Raw genomic sequence first — 16,686 nt, 5'->3', positions numbered from 1 at the left:
AAATGGCTGCCTTCCACAGGAAAGCAGTTCAGTCAGGCAGGATCTATTACTATCATCCATTTTTTTAAAAATGTTTTATTATTGAAGGATGGCTGACATGAAATGTTATATTAGTTTCAGTGTATAACACAGTGATTTTACAATTCTATACATTATACACTATTCACGACAGTAAGTATAGCTACCATCTGTCATCATACAACATTATTACAATATTATTGACTATATTCCCTATGCTGTACTTTTCAACCTTGTGACTTATTTTATAACTGTTAAGTTTGTACCTCTTAATCCCCCTCACCAATTTTGCCCATTTCACTATCATCTATTTTTGATGCATGAGGAAACAGAGGTGCAGTTAATATAATTTGCTCAAGGTCACATATGTAGTTAAAAGTGAGTCAGGATTTTAATCAAGCTCCAGAGTCTGCCCTCAGCCATTACGCTATGCTATCTCTCAGTTGTAACACACGATCCCCCATAGAGAGACAGTATGGAAGCCGAGAGAGTGTTTTAGCACTCAAAGGAAAAAAAAAAATGATAAACAACCAAATGCTAAAGAAAAATAAGACAAGGACAGTCAGTGTGCACTGGATTTGACAAGTAGGTGATGATTCTCCTCTTTTCCTCTGCTTTATATTTTTCCATTGAATTTGTCACCATCTGACACACTGTACGTTTTCTTGTTTATCTGATTGTCTACTCACTTTCACTAAAATACAGGTTTGAGGAAGGCAGAGTTATTTTTTTGTGTGTTATTCACTGCTATATCCTTAGCACTTAAAATAGTGCCTGGCACAAGGTAGGTACTCAAGAACTTTTTAAATGTATGATTATAAAGTGCTACAACCTGCCTAAATACCACTGCTATCAAAATTTTAAAAATAATCCTTAATATTTGACCTTTATAATAATTTTTCCATATATAAGCTATTGCAATATATAACTTAATAAGTATTGCAATAGTGTATCTATAAATAGCAAAGAAGACATTTAGAACAAATATTTCACATACGCTGAAAGACTATCTGATGTTGCAAATAGCTCCTTAAGGTGACTACTTACATTTACTGCTTTATTAGTATGATGCGGACGATATAGATGGTGGCGGCAGCAACAAATGCTTACGGAGTGCTACTTGCTGGGCAACTGCTGACTGCTTTACATTAACTCATATAATCCTCCCAACCATTCCCCTCAGGGTGGTACTGTTATTATCCCCATTTTACAGATGAAGAAATAGAGAGGTTGAGTCACATGCTTATGCACTCACAGCTAGTAAGTGGAGGATAATAATATGGGATGTCTAAATGTTAACTTCCCTCATATTCACCACTATGCTCACATAACCATTTTTCCAACCAAAATTTATGTTTACTTTAGAAATAAAAAACCAAGGCAGGAAGGTTAAGTATCTTACTCGAGGCTACAGAGTCTAGCTAGTGAGAGAATTAAGTCTTTCATAGGCCTCCTGAGGATAAATCAGTTAGTGACCACATTTGAAAAAGTACTTACCGCTAGTGTAGAGGATTTTTGCTAGGGTCATTTCCAGTATAGCCCCACGGCTCCCTTCACCAATCATGTGCAACTTTGAGATTTAAAAAAAGAAGGGAGGGAGAAAAGTAAATTTGCATATAATGCCTATATAGAACATGCATGTATTTATATGAAATGAAGTAATCTTTGCTTTATAACTCTTAAGCATTCCGGATATAGCAACTAGAGTACATATGCATTATATCACTGGTATTTTGGTTAATGAGGATTGGGGCAACATCCTGACATATCTAGAATTCATAAATACCATTATAAAATTTGGAATATATACACACATATATTCACTCTTCAAAAAACACTTGACACAAAACTGAACTTAAGATTACCAAGCATGAAATGTATTAATCTGTATTGCCTATATATTAAAATAAATTACTTATTTTCATAGAGGTACTAAGCAGATACACATAATAATGTTAGTATAATAAAAATGTTGATAAATTATAAAAGTAGTTACCAACCTCATCTACAACAACCAGACCCAGACTGCCAATCCTTCCAGTTTCAATCAAGGAGTTCACCAGACTATGTCCTTTTTCAATAGTGGCAATATATAGAGATTTTTTTTCCCTTCTTTTAATTGGAGGAAATTTTCCTTTGCTTCCAGCATATTCTTCAACAAAGAAACCCAGCTCTATACCAAAACTTGACAAACCTGAAATCTAGAATATTAGTTAAAATAAGCAAACAAAAAAATCAGATAAATAAGAACTCAATTACCAAGTGTTCATGTTGATTTTTAAAAAATCTAAAATAGTATATAATACCAATGAATGAGAACAAGGTCACAGATAAGACATATATATCTAAGAAATGTCATAATTAATGCGTGGCTCTTTGCAAAATGGATGTAACTTGTAAACTACACAATCGATGTGGAAATAAGACATATATCTAAGAAATGTCATAATTATTGTGTGTGGCTCTTTGCAAAATGAATGTAACTTTTAAACTACATAATTGATGTGGAAATAAATTTCAACTGTCTCCTCTGATGCAAAACAAAAACAAAAACAACCCAGAATAATTCACTTACTTTGATAAAATAATTGGTTACTTTCTGCTTGAAAAGGCAGGCTGAATACCAATATATTAAATATCAATATTAAAATGGAATTTAATCCACCAGTTTAGAAAAAAAAATAAAATTCTTGTTGCAACAGGTAACTAGTATTAGAAGAGATTTTTGGTAGGTCCTACACTTGTTTTTGCACATCCTAAAAATATTCTCTACCTCTTCTCAATGAAAAGTTGTTACATTTATGCTAGTTTTTATATTTTAATGTGAAAATGTTAGCAAATACTGTTTGTTAAAAAAAGAATCACACCTTTTCTTGGACAATTGCCACATATGGTAGGATCATTAGAACATCTCTTCGCCGGCAAAGCAATTCTTGCAGCATTAAAATCTCAGCCACGAGGGTTTTTCCACCACTTGTTGGCAAGGAATATATTAAGTTTTTTCTTTCTTGCACAGAATTCAATGTTAAGCAAGTATGTTGCCATTCTGTGGAATTAAAAAAAAAAAATTATTTTTCCCCTTCTGCAATTCAGTCTCAAGAAAGTTTCCTAAGAAGGAAAAATCAAATCCCACTCTGTATATCCATCTTCTTATAATGACAAGTGTAATTATACATCAATGTTAAGTGTCAAACATCCCCAGGGCACAGTGGACACAGCCAATGAGAGTCTTAATTCTTCAGGCCTGGGCAGCGGAGTGGGCAACTGGGCCACCTATTTGCTAGCTGCACACTTAGGTCTAAGATGCCAACAGTGCCTGGGACATTATCTGAGACATCAGAAGAACTAAAGGATAGTACAAAAATCTGTGTGAATTCTTAGCCTTTCCTTTTGTTCTGCAAGGAGATTGTGTAAGCTTCCCTTTCTCATCCACACAAACAACATCCTAGAGAGAAATGGGAGGAGGAGAATAAAAAAATCTATGAGGTTTTATACACACTAAGGAAGACTATTCAACTGGCTCTCACAGGGAGCTGAACTCTGGTCTGAATACCTTGAACTGTAAGAATATTTAAACCACAAAAGGCTAGGATTAGGGTGCCTGGCTGGCTCAGTTGATAGAGCATGTGACTATTGATCTCAGTGTAATAAGAGCTCTACACGTTGGGTGTAGAGATGACTTAAAAATAAAATCTTAATTTTTTTTAAAAGATTTTATTTATTTATTTGAGAGAGAGAGAGAGCACAACCAGGGGGGAGGGGCAGGGAGAAGCAGACTCCCTGCTGAGCGGAGAAGCCCAATGTGGGGCTTGATCCCAGGACCCTGAGATCATGACCTGAGCTCAAGGCAGACGCTTAACCATCTGAGCCACCCAGGCACCCCAAAAATAAAATCTTTAAAATATAAAAGACTAAGATTATTAACTGGCCATCTAGGAGTTCCACAATTTAGAAAGGTGGAATTCATGAAAAGGATCACATCAGATCCAAAACATAGTGTGAAAACTAGTGTAACTACTCTGTAGGCTCATCTGACAATGTGGATCATCAAAAGTCTTCAAAACGTGCACTAGTATTTTATCACTAGAAAAACAGGCAAAAGATATGATAAGACATTTCACAGCAGGGAGAAATACATGAAAAGATGCTCAACTGTTACTTAATGGGTTGGCAAAATAAATACACAAATAAAATACAAGTAATTACTACTACCAAAAAAAAAAAAAAAAAAAGCCTCACACATGGAAAATCCAGAGCTGACTTGGCTGGGGACAAATAGACATTCTTGTGGTGGTTGATGAGAGCATAAAATACTATAATCCTTTTGGAAAGCAAACTAACAGTACTGAAAACAAAACTGCACACTGTCTTTCATCTAACAGTATTACTTCTAGGTCTCTACACCTATAGAAATAAAAGCAAGGACATATAAAGATTATGTGCAAGATGTTCACCATAGCATGGATGCATCATCCATAGCAGTGTTTATATATAACAAAGAGCCATCAAGGGGTAAAAGTTGAATGAATTATTGTACAATTATATGATATCATTCTTTGCAGCTTGAAAACAGGTGGTAGATTGATTTATACATGCTCAATATACAGTTAAGTAAAAGATCATGAATGTGTATTGGATTGCATAAACCCAATTATGTAGAGATATTAGAAAAGAATATATAAAAGTTGGACTTGAATGTATTATGTTTTCCAAAAAAATTAAATTAAAAAAATGACTAAGAGGATATGTTACAAAGGTATTAAAAATAGTTACGTCTGAATGACAGCCAAGGGACTTCAATTTCTTGTATTTTGGTGATTCCCAAATATTTGCAAATGACTTTTTTCCACTTTAAAAATATTTCAAAAACACTTAAATACGTAAGCTTAATATTTAATACATATTAAAAATATTTCAGACTGGTATCACCCATTATATATGAAGCTGCTTGTATGAAGCTGTTTGTATGAAAATATAACTTGACCATTTCTGCATTTTATCCAACTCAAATTTTTAAAGTATAAAATGACCAAAACAGCAAATATTTAGTAATATCACTTATCTTCACACATTAAAAAAGGATGAAATTAACTTGGTTCTGAACATTTATATAAAACACATCAAGCATGCAATTCTACAATAAAAAGGCAAAAATAAGAGTAAGGTTGAGGTTCTCAAGCTCAGTGGTTCTCAAACTTTTGGCACATCAGAATCCCCGGGAGGGCTTGTTAAAACCAATTGCCAGGTCACAACCTCAGAAGTGGATTCAGTACGCCTAGGGTGGAGCCTGAGAATGCCTATTTCAACAAGTTTCCAGGTGATGCTGACTTTGGGGTCCAGGAACTACACTTTGAGAACCACTGCTTTAGTGCAATGAAAAGTGGCATACATATTTATGCTTTAAATTGGTCATGTCATCAAGCCAGATCTATAAGTAAAAAGTGATTTAAAAACCTGTTATTTACTGAAGTTCTTACTTAGAAGCTACTAATATAGTTATGGACAGTCATTACCACAGTCTAACTTGGCATGTCCTTGATGCAGAACATAACTTACAAAACAACCATTATTGTTATTATTATTCCTTTTTACGAGATCAGGAACTAAGGCTCAGAGTGCAAAACTTGTGTTTCAGTGACAGGGCCAGAATTCCTAACTAGGCTGATAACCCCCAGCAATTGAGAACCTACCAGGGTGTACTAGGCACTGCGCTAGTTACATCAGAAAAAGATGAGTTAGATAGAGCCCTGTCCTCAAGGTACTGTCTGGCAGGAGATGCAGATTAAATAAAGAACAAGGTACTAGGAGAAAAGCAGAGGGAAGAAAGTTAACACCTACTTCAAGGGCAATACACACCTTTAGCTCTTTAACTGCAAACCTCACAATTTAGAATTTATTAGACTCTTGTAGTCTTATGTTACTTTGTTTCCTGTAGTTCTACTTCTTCACCTGATTGTCTTCTCCCTGAGATGAGAACCATGGTTTCATATGGTTCATACGGCACTAACACAGGAGTCTCAGAAATACTTATGAAGTGATTGGTTGATAGGCTCATCTTTCAGGATGCCAGCAACTGTCCCTTCTTTGTCTAAAATGACACATATCTGAAATATAGGCAAGGACCCAGGATTTTTGAAAAACATTACAATATATATTGTTATTAATACTATCTCTTTGCACTTAACTCTTAACTTCAGCTGTCTTTAAAGATGTTTAGTCTTAATCAATGGTATTACGAATATTGACACTTTCACTCAGGCCATGAATAGTCAAAGGAACTTCAACTTTTTGTACAGAAGACAGAGCCAGCCAAAAACACACCAGCTAAGAAAACTGAGAAGCAGCTAGACAGTCAGATGAAAAAATCAGCATGGAATGTCAAGAAGTCAAGAAGTGAGTGTTTCAAGGGTCTGGACAACTGTGTCATGTAAGCTACTGAGAAGTCAGGCAAGCGAGAACCAAAAGTATCATTGGATTTAGACACCCTCGTCATTAGACCTTAAGTGAGAGCTTAGAACCCAGAGTGGGCTGGGAATTACTTGAGGTGAGGAAAGGGAGACAGCAAGGATAATAGATTTGAGAAGTGTGACCATGAAGGGAAGGAAAGATGTTCAGTAGCAGCAGGTTAGGGATGGAAGGTTGAGAGGACTGATATTTTTATTTGTCTTAAGATGAGATATAGGACCACAAAAGCATCTGCTTTCTATTGACTTGCACTAGTAATATGGTAATAATGGTAAATTTTTTTCACTTCAGCAAAAAGCATTTACCATATAATTTTTCAATTCCCTTGAACTGAACATAAAGGTCTCTCACTTTGCTGGGTAATGAATAAAAAGGACCAAGGTCATCTGATGATGACTCAATTGTTTTCTTAGCAACATTAATTTCTTCAGATAGGAGAGTCTCTTTGAGCTGTTTAGTTTTAGAAAATATTGGTGTTTGGGCCTTGGCATTTCCAGTCATGGCACCTTTTAGATGTTCTTTAAGACTTTTTCTCCTATTTTCCTCTGAACTAGTTCTGACTTTAGAAGAGGAACCATCAATTTGCTGGTGTTGTTCTATGTTATTCTGGGGTAATTCCTCATTCACAGTCTTGTGAGAGGATGCGTTCCAATCCCCCTCTTTAGTAGACTGATTGCCCAAATCATCTGAAAAGTTCTGCAAATTTTCAAAGTATAAAACCTGTGAAGAAGGTACATCATACAAAATATCAGGTTCAATGGAGACATCTTCATGCCTACTCTGGTTCTTTATGTGCTCATCCGTTTTTAATTCAGTAAAGTTGCCTACAGTAGTAATGCTGAGTTTGTTGTGTTTGATGCTTTCTGAACAAAGATCTTCAGTGCTAAGGTCTGAGGCATGTTTCCTATGTTCAGCAACTTGCATATGTTGTTGTTCCAGGTCATCAAGTTGAGCTAAAAAAGAATTTTCAGCAAAGCTGTCATAGTCACCAAACATGTCCTCTTCACTGTCATTCTGGAAAGAAAACGAAATGCGTTATGGTCAATTCTAGCTTCACTAAGAGCAAAAGTTTCAGCTATATTGCTACCTCTAAATATATACCAGGTATATAATTACATGGATCATAGACCGAAATGTAAATCACCCTATGAAATGGATATTATCATCTCCATTTTACAGATGAAGAAAAGGAAAGCCAGAGTGTTTAAGTAATTTTCACAAGCTGCACTCCTAGGGTATGGTGATACTTGGATCCTAATTCTTAAGCTAGTGTTAAATCCTTAAAAAGGTAGCAAGACCAATAGACATCTACTGGAATGTCATCTCACTAGAAGTTTCGGGTAACTGCAGCACCATTCCCCCTCCCAGACTCCAATCTACAGAAACTGGCTTGTAACAAAACGACTGGACACTCTTAAGGAGATTCTGTTCTTAGGAATTAGGAATTGGGAGGGTCTGCACACTGACTTGGGATGGTCTACTCAACAGAAGAGATGTAAATTTAGGGATAGCAATATAGTGAAGTGATTAAGAAAACAGGATTTGGAGTCAGAAGTGCAGTTTCTTGACCTCTCAGGGCCTGATTTCTGTTGTCAAATCTAGATAATGTAAATAGCTTAACAAAGTACCCAGTACATATGGGTGTGCGATAAATGATAGGTTTTATTGGTACCGCAGGAGCAGCAGTAACCTGGAAATCTAGATTTGCGTCGCAATCATGCCTCTTATTTGCTGCATGTACGACTTTTATGTCTCGGGGGTCTACCTTTGAGATCAATATAAAAATGAGGATAGCAAAGCAATACCTCACAAGTGAGAATTAACAGCGATAACAAAGTCGAGGTAAGCAAATGAAGGCTAGTAGACAATTGGTCCACTGTTTGCATGTAGGAAGGGAACAACCAAAATTTTGGAGTGTCTAGTTCCCTGGCTTCTAGAGCTGGTCTTAGTGTTCTTTCAGTGGGCATGCGTGGTAGGAGACCTGGATTTGTATCATCTCCCCCAAAGTGGGCAATGAGACAAGGAACTCGGAATTTGAGAGCTGAGAAGGTTGTACCTCGACCGGTTGCACCTCCACGGTTTTCCTCCGCCGGCTCCCAGCCATCATCTCCTCTTCCTCTTTCCCCTCCTCATCGCCCGGCTTGAGCTCGGCCGCGGTGGGGGCGGCAAAACCGCTCCCTAGGCTAGGACGGTCCCTTTTGCGGACAGACACCCGCCGACGGATGCGGGAAACACCTTCATCCATGGCAGGGGCCGAGGACCCTGCCCGAACTTCGTCCCGCGTGACCTAGCCGCCAAACCCCCGAGGAGAGGGAGAGGAGGGCAGGGCGCGGGTAGCAACTGGGGGAAACTGCGCTCGCTTCTCCATCCACCTTAGAATAAGACCACAAATCAACTGCCGGGGCTCTCAGACCGGAAGCGGAGGCAGAAGCGTAGGGACCCGCCTTTTCCTTGTCCAATCATAGGTGTCCCAGGCTTGCTCCGTGAGGGTTAGAACGCAAAGATGCTGCGCAGGCGCGTTGAAAACCTTACCGGCCCTTCTCTTGTTCGCCCGCGGAACCTTTGAACTGAGTACTCGGGCCAACAGGGGAAGAGCACCGGCGGGGACTTGTCAGGACGATTTGGAAAGAGGAAAGGAAGAGGAGGAGCGAGGAGCCATGGCGGCTTTGGTTGCTGTTTGCGGTGGTCTAGGGAGGAAAAAGTTAACGCATTTCGTCAAGGCTGCTCTCTGCCTCACAGATCCTGGGACTCACACGGGTACAGTTTCCATATCCTATACTCTTTGCAGCCATTGCCGTAGCGCTAACTAGGTTGGTGGAGTTGTCATTATTAGCTCAACGACGCCGGGTTTTAGGCGACTAAGAGCTTCTCCAAGAGAGATGGGAATCTGTAATGACCAATGACTAGTATTTTATTTTTTAAAAGATTTTATTTATTTATTTGAGATAGAGCATGAGCGGGGGGCGGGCAGAGGGAGAAGCAGACTCCCCACTGAGCGGGGAGCCGGTTGTGGGGCTGGATCCCAGGACCCTGAGATCATGACCTGAGCTGAAAGCAGACGATTAACCAACTGAGCCACCCAGGCGCCCCATGACTAGTATTTTAAAGCAGAAGGCGGGGGGGGATAAAGCAGAAGGGGGCGTGAATGTTATCTAGTACACTTTCTATTTTCCTTTTAAACACACAAAGAGAGTGATCGCGTGATTCTCAAAAAGAGGCAGGGACTTAACTTGCTTGAGAGCTCCAGGTAGAGTTGGTAAGGAAGGGACATTTCCAGAGTCACCCGGTAGTGCATTACAGGAGTTGTCTAAGGTCCCAGATCAGGGCGCAATCGTGACATGGGCTCTCGAGTCTTTCATTTCTGCATTTTATCTTCTGTCAATAACTACTCTTTAGGAGGTCTGTTACATTTTCCTTTTGGTATAACAGTGCCTTTCTATTGCTTTCCCCTTAAGTGTTTGCCTTAAAATCTGTCTCTAACCATGGAGTGAGGGGAAAATAAAATTCATGAAGAGAGCAGGTGAGAGGTTTGTAGGGGTGGAGAAATACATGCCCTTTCCCCAAAGCCTTGGAAAGCACATTCATCTTAAATCTTATTCTGCCTCACATCTAAAGGTTTTTATCCAGTTGTTGTATGTGAATATAAAACCTTTCTTTTATGTTCTATCCCTTGATTCATCTTGCTTCCATAAAAACAAAAATCTTTCTTTAGTTGCTGAGCTGACAAAAAGAATTGGTTTGTTGCTGTTTATTTAATTGCAGTGCTGTGGAGAAGTTGTTCACAATATAAACAGGTAGCCGGCAATGAGGACCTGGTAAGACTTTTTTCCTTCTTTTTAAGGCATTTGCAAATATGACCAAATTCTTATATTTTAGCTATTTGAATACGACAAAACGATTAAGATGATAATCAGTTTGCGTTTGAAAATTACAATTCATTGGTGAATTGTCACTTAAGTGAGCTTTGAAGTAAGAGAATTCCTAGAGTCCTAACAAGAAGCATTGCTTGTGTAACACTGTATTTTTCTTCTTAGATCTTAAATTTAAGGATATGTGCTTTGGAAATTAAAAAAGATAGTTTTGGTGGGTGCAGTAATTACAGAATATCCAACAGAGGGATTACAAAGTCTACCTGTACCTTGGTTCTCTTCCCCACTTCAGATTCAATTCTTTGTCCTATTCATTACTGGGGGTGGGGAGTGGGTGTTTTAGTAAATGAAGGATCAAAATCGAAGTTTTATACTGGGACATTAAATAGTTTCTATTAGCCTGTAGGTGTATTTTTATGGGTTTCAAGTACTAGCATTGGGCTTAGCCAGTGTAAGTTTTCTTGCTACCTGCAAAGATGATTTGACACTAATCAAACCATACAAAGCACTTAGCGCAGTGTAAAGAAGGAACATAGTCATTATAAGTGAACTGCATGTAAATTGGATTAAGCAAGTTTGAGTTGGAAAACACAGAAGTCCTCTAGTCCCTTGAGCATCCTTCTTGTCATCTAATGCACACCATAGTTCAAGGGAGTAAAGGAAATTACTAGAGCTCTTTTCTAGGTCATCAATTCCCCTGAGGCTCTAAATGAAGTACGGGCTCAGAATAAAGCTCACAGTCTCTTTCATTTGAAATTTTGCATACAACTACAGTGGATTATGGACTTCAAAGCCATTTCTAGATTAAGAATCTCTTGATTGGTGACGTGAGTATACTGAGTATAGAAGGGGGGAGGCATGTGGCAGAAGCATTAGAGGCAGTAATGAAGACAGAGAAAACAAAAAGGCTGACATAAATGTGTAAAGCAATCTGGGACCATAAAAGTTATCCTCCCATAAACCTTTGTTTTCTCCAAGGATTGTATTTTATCCCAGAATCCTCCTCCATGATTTAATTCCTCCTTAGCCAAACCAGAGTATTTGTACAAAATATGTATGAACACACTGAAATCTTTAAAATGGTGACTCCTTTTCAGAAACACTGATTTTTCTTATATAAGCCAAGCTGTTGTATTTTTTTTTCATAGGAAGAAAGGTACAACTAATCCTTTGGATAGATTTAAATGTGGTAACCTTAAGATTTAATTTTTTTAAATTTAACACATTAAACTGTATTATCTTTTTTTCTTTCCTTTATTTTAGCCCATTCCAATGGAAAATCCTTATAAGGAGCCTCTTAAAAAATGTATCTTGTGTGGAAAACGTGTAGATTATAAGAATGTACAGGTGAGATAAGGTTTTACTTCACTGTGATATTTGATTTTAGGATTTGCTGCTTTGTTAGTCATAACTAACAGGCTTTGTGTAGAGGCACCTGTTTTAGTAACTTCGTAATTTCAAATCTGGTTTTCTATGTATAAGTCATCTGTTTTATTCTAATGAGAGCCCTTTAGCTCTCCTTCATCTGCTATTATTTCAGGTGTTTTCTTGTCTGCCCTGGAGGTCACTAATAGCTCACTATGCAGTGATTCTTAGTTGGTAGAGTTGAATAGTTTGGAAAAATCTCTGGTGAATTTGGTCTCTGTACTAATAACACTACCGATATCACTGCTTTAAATGTAATTTTATCTGTTGTAGGGCTGAGCAGATTAAAAGTGGAAAATCTGGGGGAGAGAATGGTGCTGTAGTAAAGTATACAGACAGCAGCAAAAAGTGATAGTAGCTGCCTTAGGTGAAAACCAAGAAGTTTAAAGATGCATCTTATCAGAAGGATTATGTGTAGTGCCAGGAACAATGCCTGGTACCTGAAAAGTACTAAAGAATTTAATAAAACGTAAATTATGGCAAGTGGCCTGATGGACCTGTACCTCTTGGAAGACCTCACTGTAGTCTGATACGGTGCGATAGCCTATCGTGACAGATGAAATACTTAGTGCCTTATTACAAGCAATAGTATTTTAGGAAGTATCTGTGGAAAAGTTCAAGAAAACAGCTTTAGCACTGAAAAAAATGTGTACATTAATCTGTTTCATCATACTGGATAAGAGATGTTAACTTAGTAATCAGTTTTTTCACTTAAAAAAATGACCTATTAATAGAATGAGCATAGTTCAGTATTTTATGAAGTTTGAAATTTATTTATAAACCTTTACATAACTGGACAGTGATATATAATTTTTTTAATTTACATAATCAAGGTTGAACAAATGTATTGATATAAATTTTTTTCTTCTCCAAATGTAACACAAAACAGCTTTTGTCCCAGTTTATTTCTCCATTTACTGGATGCATTTATGGAAGGCACATAACAGGTATTTTGTTTTCTATTATAGCAACTTATAAAAAATTATACAAATCTATTTATTTAAGAAAAATGTCAAATTTTCAAGTTGTGCTATAAATCACTAGTAGACCAGATACTAGAGGTACTTTTGAGAAAGCCTCTTCGTAGCCCAAAAGGATTATTATTTTACATGTCTTCTTATGCTCAGAGTTAACTATAGGCAGACAACATGTAAAAAACTAGGGCTTTAGAAAATTGTATTGATGTTTTGGAGTATACTGTAATCGTTCCTAGACTACTTATTTAAGCCAGGGCCTATTTGCCTATAGGCCAAGTTAGATCTGCCACCTGTTTTTGTAAGTAGCTTATTTACATAATGCCTGTGGCTGCTTTGTGAGCTACATCAGAGTAATTACAGCAGTGACTGTATGGCCCGCAAAGCCTAAGATATTTACTGCCTGGCTATTTATAGGTTTTCCAACCTTTCCTTGACTTAAGATAGTTGCTATGCATTTTGAGTGTTGACATTTTTTATGAATATGAAAGCATTTTTTTTATAGGTCTTTGTGGGAAGAAACAGAAAGAAATCACAAAAGCAATTAAGAGAGCTCAAATAATGGGTAAGAGCACCCGAAAAACTGAATTGGGCCAATCAAAAGTTTGCTCATTATCTTTTGTGAAGCACTTTCATTATCTTTTACAGGGTTTATGCCAGTTACATACAAGGATCCTGCATATCTCAAAGACCCTAAAGTTTGTAACATCAAGTATCGGGAATAAATTATAGGAGTCTTAACATTCATCAATAAACATATTTTACAATAAATGGTTGTATGATTCTAATATTGACTCAAATTACAAGATTTAATAACCTTTGGGTAGAAAATCGGCTCAATCCTTTCAAACTGAAGTTTTAAGTTAGTTCTTAATAATTGAAATCTTACAAGGAAAAAGTAAAGCTTCCTCTTCACTTTTAAAGAACATGAGTTATTTAAAATGTTAATACTCATTATTTTATATACATACAAATTTTAAAAAACTGGTACTGTAGGATGGTCCCTAGTTAGCTCATAAACCTCATGGGGATTTAAAATACAGAAAGGATGGGGGCGCCTGGGTGGCTTAGTCGGTTAAGCGTCTGTCTTTGGCTCAGGTCATGATCCTAGGACCCTGGGATGGAGCCCCACATCAGGCTCCCTGCTCGTCCGGGAGCCTGCTTCTCCCTCTCCCTCTGCAACCCAGCCCTCCCACCCCCCTGCTTGTAATCTGTGTCAAATAAATAAAATCTTTAAAAAAATATATGGAAAGGATGACTTCTATTGGAATTTTACTTTAGGCCCAGATTCTGTCTTGTAAATGGGATTTTAGGGATATGGGCGCATGAAGGTGGAATGCTTGTATTATACACAAATTCCATGTGGCAGGGTGTGGATTTAAAATTGCTCAGATTTTCTAACTAGTAAATAGAAATATGCCTGGCTAGGACCGTGGGTCTTCCCTTTGTAGAGATGTTACATGGGGATGGATAGTGATGCAGTTGCAGGACCTCAGATTTACTCCTGGGCTAGTCTATCTTAAAACTGGTAGCGTACTTTAAAAATGATCCATAGGCAAATGGTCTAGATCTTACTCCAGTGATACAAACTAATTGCCAAAGATGAGAATAATTGGGGAAAAATGATCTATGAGGACCCTTTTTCTTCATTTAATGCCCTGAAACTTGGGTCATCAAACTTATTTATGGAAGTTAAGCTGGTACGGACCTCAGCAAGGTTCTCTGATGGAAAATTTAGCATTTCTTTCTTCAAAGAAGATGGATCATTGTGCACAAGTATAAGCCAAATACATTACCTCTTTATAGTGTTTTAGCAAATTTAACTTTGGATGAAAGCCTGTTTCTTGTAAGCAGTCTTTGAAAAATCTTAAGCTATTGTCTTCAGAAGATAGTCGCGTATGTTGGTTACTTATTGCTTCTGCAGTACCTTGTCTAGCAGTTGGTTCATAAACTGGTACATGGAGGGCAGGGAGAGACTGAAGAGGCAGGCAACTCCCTATTTGTAGGTGGCAGGCTTAGTAATAAGCAAGGGAACTTACTTAGGAAGCTTGTCTTGGGTGGCCGCAAGACAAGTACGTCTCTGCACCTGCCTGCTAGTCTTAAAAGTTTATACTGAGGCCTTAACTGGGTTCAGTCACACATACAATCCATATGGTGTCAACATCTTACTTTCTCAAGGCTATGTCTTTGGAACAGCTCACACTGTGGGAGCAGTAGGCAAAATGTACATTCCAAGGACGGAAGTGGAACCTTTGCTTCAGTCCGGCTGCCAGGTCAACCAGCAGTCTTGTGTTCTCAATAACCTCCTCCAGCAGTTCATTTGTTGGTTGCATTTAATCCTTATCTATGTTCTCTGTGATGTTCTATATGCTCTAGCGATGTTTGTGGTTATTTTAAGATTTTATTTATTTGAGGAAGAGCATGTGAGAGAGAACAAGGTGGCGGGGGAGGGGGGCGGGGTGGAGGGCAGGAGAAGCAGACTTCCCGCAAAGCATGGAGCCAAACACAGGGCTCCATCCCAGGGCCCTGGGATCATGACCTGGGCTGAAGGCAGACACTTAACTGACTGAGCCACCCAGGCGCCCCTGTTTGTGGTTATTTTTAAGTTAGGCTTCAGACTGCCAACCTATTACATCTCCCTCTGCCTGGTGTTGTTAAACAGCAGTGCTTCTTAGGTAACCAGTTAAACGATCCCAACAGAAACTCATTATTTGTACAGAACATCCCTGCTGTTATATGGGCTTCATTAGCACCCCATGGTAACTAATGCATGTTAAAATAGATAAAAGATAGTTTTGATAGTAGCTATGAATTTGTTCTGTCACTTAGGAAGTAGCAGATGGAAAAGCAATGGTCAAAGTGTGTGTTCAGCATTTCATCCAGTGAGTAAAACATAAAGGCTTCATATGATGTGTAGGCTTTGTGGAAAATTCTCAAAATTATGGAAAAGACAGATACAAAAAACACAGTAAAAGCTCTCTTAGCCAACTTCCACTTAACCAATTCACTGGATTAAACCGGAGCTTTACATCCTTAAAATCATACTGAAGCCCATACTCTTCAAACCTGTTGAGTTTTGCATTGCCAAGAGGCAGCTATTTTGTTCCCAGACCTGTGTTAGTTTTGTCTGTCATTGTATTGATGAAGTATGAGCATTAAAGTTATTGCTGCAATGAAAATGAAGTAAATGCTTTTGAAATAAAAAAATAGTTTTAAGAAAATAGTTGTCAAGTTAGGTGTGGTTAGGACAGCTGAAGAAGGTTGGAAGTAGGAGGGTGCTGTGAAATGAAAAAAAAAGCATTTTGTACTCAGGTTGCTTTTCAAGTTTCTTTAAATTCTTCACTTTAAAGAAACTAAAACTGGGAATTGTAAAGGTTAAATAATGGATGTGATTTATACTGGAACACCAGCATACTCAGAAAAGTTCCTAATCCTACAACAAAAGGTTGACAAATGAATGTACAATTCTGCTTTATGTTAAAATGAAATCTCGGTGAGAGACATATGTATACCCTATACACATATGTACATTTTTGAGTCCCACTTTAATTGGCCTTTTCAGCTACTTGACCAGCTGCTGATCTCAGACACGCTGCATTATCAGGCTTGTTCTGTTCTCAAATTCTGGATTCACTCAATTCTGTGTAGAAGACTCTAGACTAGGGAGAGATATTTGTGCCACATTACAGTTTTGCCATAATTAGAACTGCCAGATTTAGCAAATAGAAATATAGGACATGTGATTAAATTTGAACTCCGATTCAAATTCAATTATTCATTTAAACAATGAGTAAGTTTTCAATGCCTAATACTGCATGTTGTCCAGCATTTTATCTGGCAACCCTAGCCATTTATTGTAACTTAAGGAGCAGGAATTACGGTGCCTTAGATAAAAATGAAATACATTTCATATTAACTTTAGACATTTTTTTCTA

The 16,686-nt window shown here is 37.7% G+C and overlaps 2 protein-coding genes across 4 annotated transcripts in view; one reads left to right on the top strand and one right to left on the bottom strand.

Moving 5' to 3' along the window:
* Positions 1 to 8,880, bottom strand: part of HELQ (helicase, POLQ like) — a 50,206-nt gene extending 41,326 nt beyond the window's left edge. The window contains 6 exon segments of the mRNA XM_021702355.1: positions 1,516 to 1,588; positions 2,019 to 2,219; positions 2,886 to 3,064; positions 6,789 to 7,497; positions 8,424 to 8,507; positions 8,510 to 8,880. Coding sequence (XP_021558030.1) covers positions 1,516 to 1,588; positions 2,019 to 2,219; positions 2,886 to 3,064; positions 6,789 to 7,497; positions 8,424 to 8,507; positions 8,510 to 8,728 — 1,465 coding nt within the window. The 5' untranslated portion in view covers positions 8,729 to 8,880.
* Positions 8,881 to 9,124: 244 nt separating this feature from the next.
* Positions 9,125 to 13,606, top strand: MRPS18C (mitochondrial ribosomal protein S18C). 3 transcript variants are annotated; one of them, XM_021702347.2, is made up of 6 exons: positions 9,131 to 9,240; positions 10,246 to 10,298; positions 11,616 to 11,699; positions 12,667 to 12,724; positions 13,257 to 13,316; positions 13,400 to 13,501. In XM_021702347.2, the coding sequence occupies exons 1-6, from the start codon at positions 9,141 to 9,143 to the stop codon at positions 13,474 to 13,476; spliced, it is 432 nt and encodes a 143-aa protein (XP_021558022.1). In that variant the 5' UTR covers positions 9,131 to 9,140; the 3' UTR covers positions 13,477 to 13,501. The 3 variants fall into 3 exon arrangements, with proteins under 3 accessions (XP_021558021.1, XP_021558022.1, XP_044768618.1); XM_021702346.2 differs by having other exon boundaries at positions 9,125 to 9,240; positions 13,257 to 13,606; XM_044912683.1 differs by lacking the exon at positions 11,616 to 11,699.
* The last annotated feature ends 3,080 nt before the right edge of the window (positions 13,607 to 16,686 follow it).

Source organism: Neomonachus schauinslandi, chromosome 2, assembly GCF_002201575.2.
Source record: "Neomonachus schauinslandi chromosome 2, ASM220157v2, whole genome shotgun sequence".
NCBI lineage: Eukaryota > Metazoa > Chordata > Mammalia > Carnivora > Phocidae > Neomonachus > Neomonachus schauinslandi.
The sequence above is the reverse complement of the archived record's forward strand: the minus strand, read 5'-3'. Positions and strand labels throughout refer to the sequence as shown.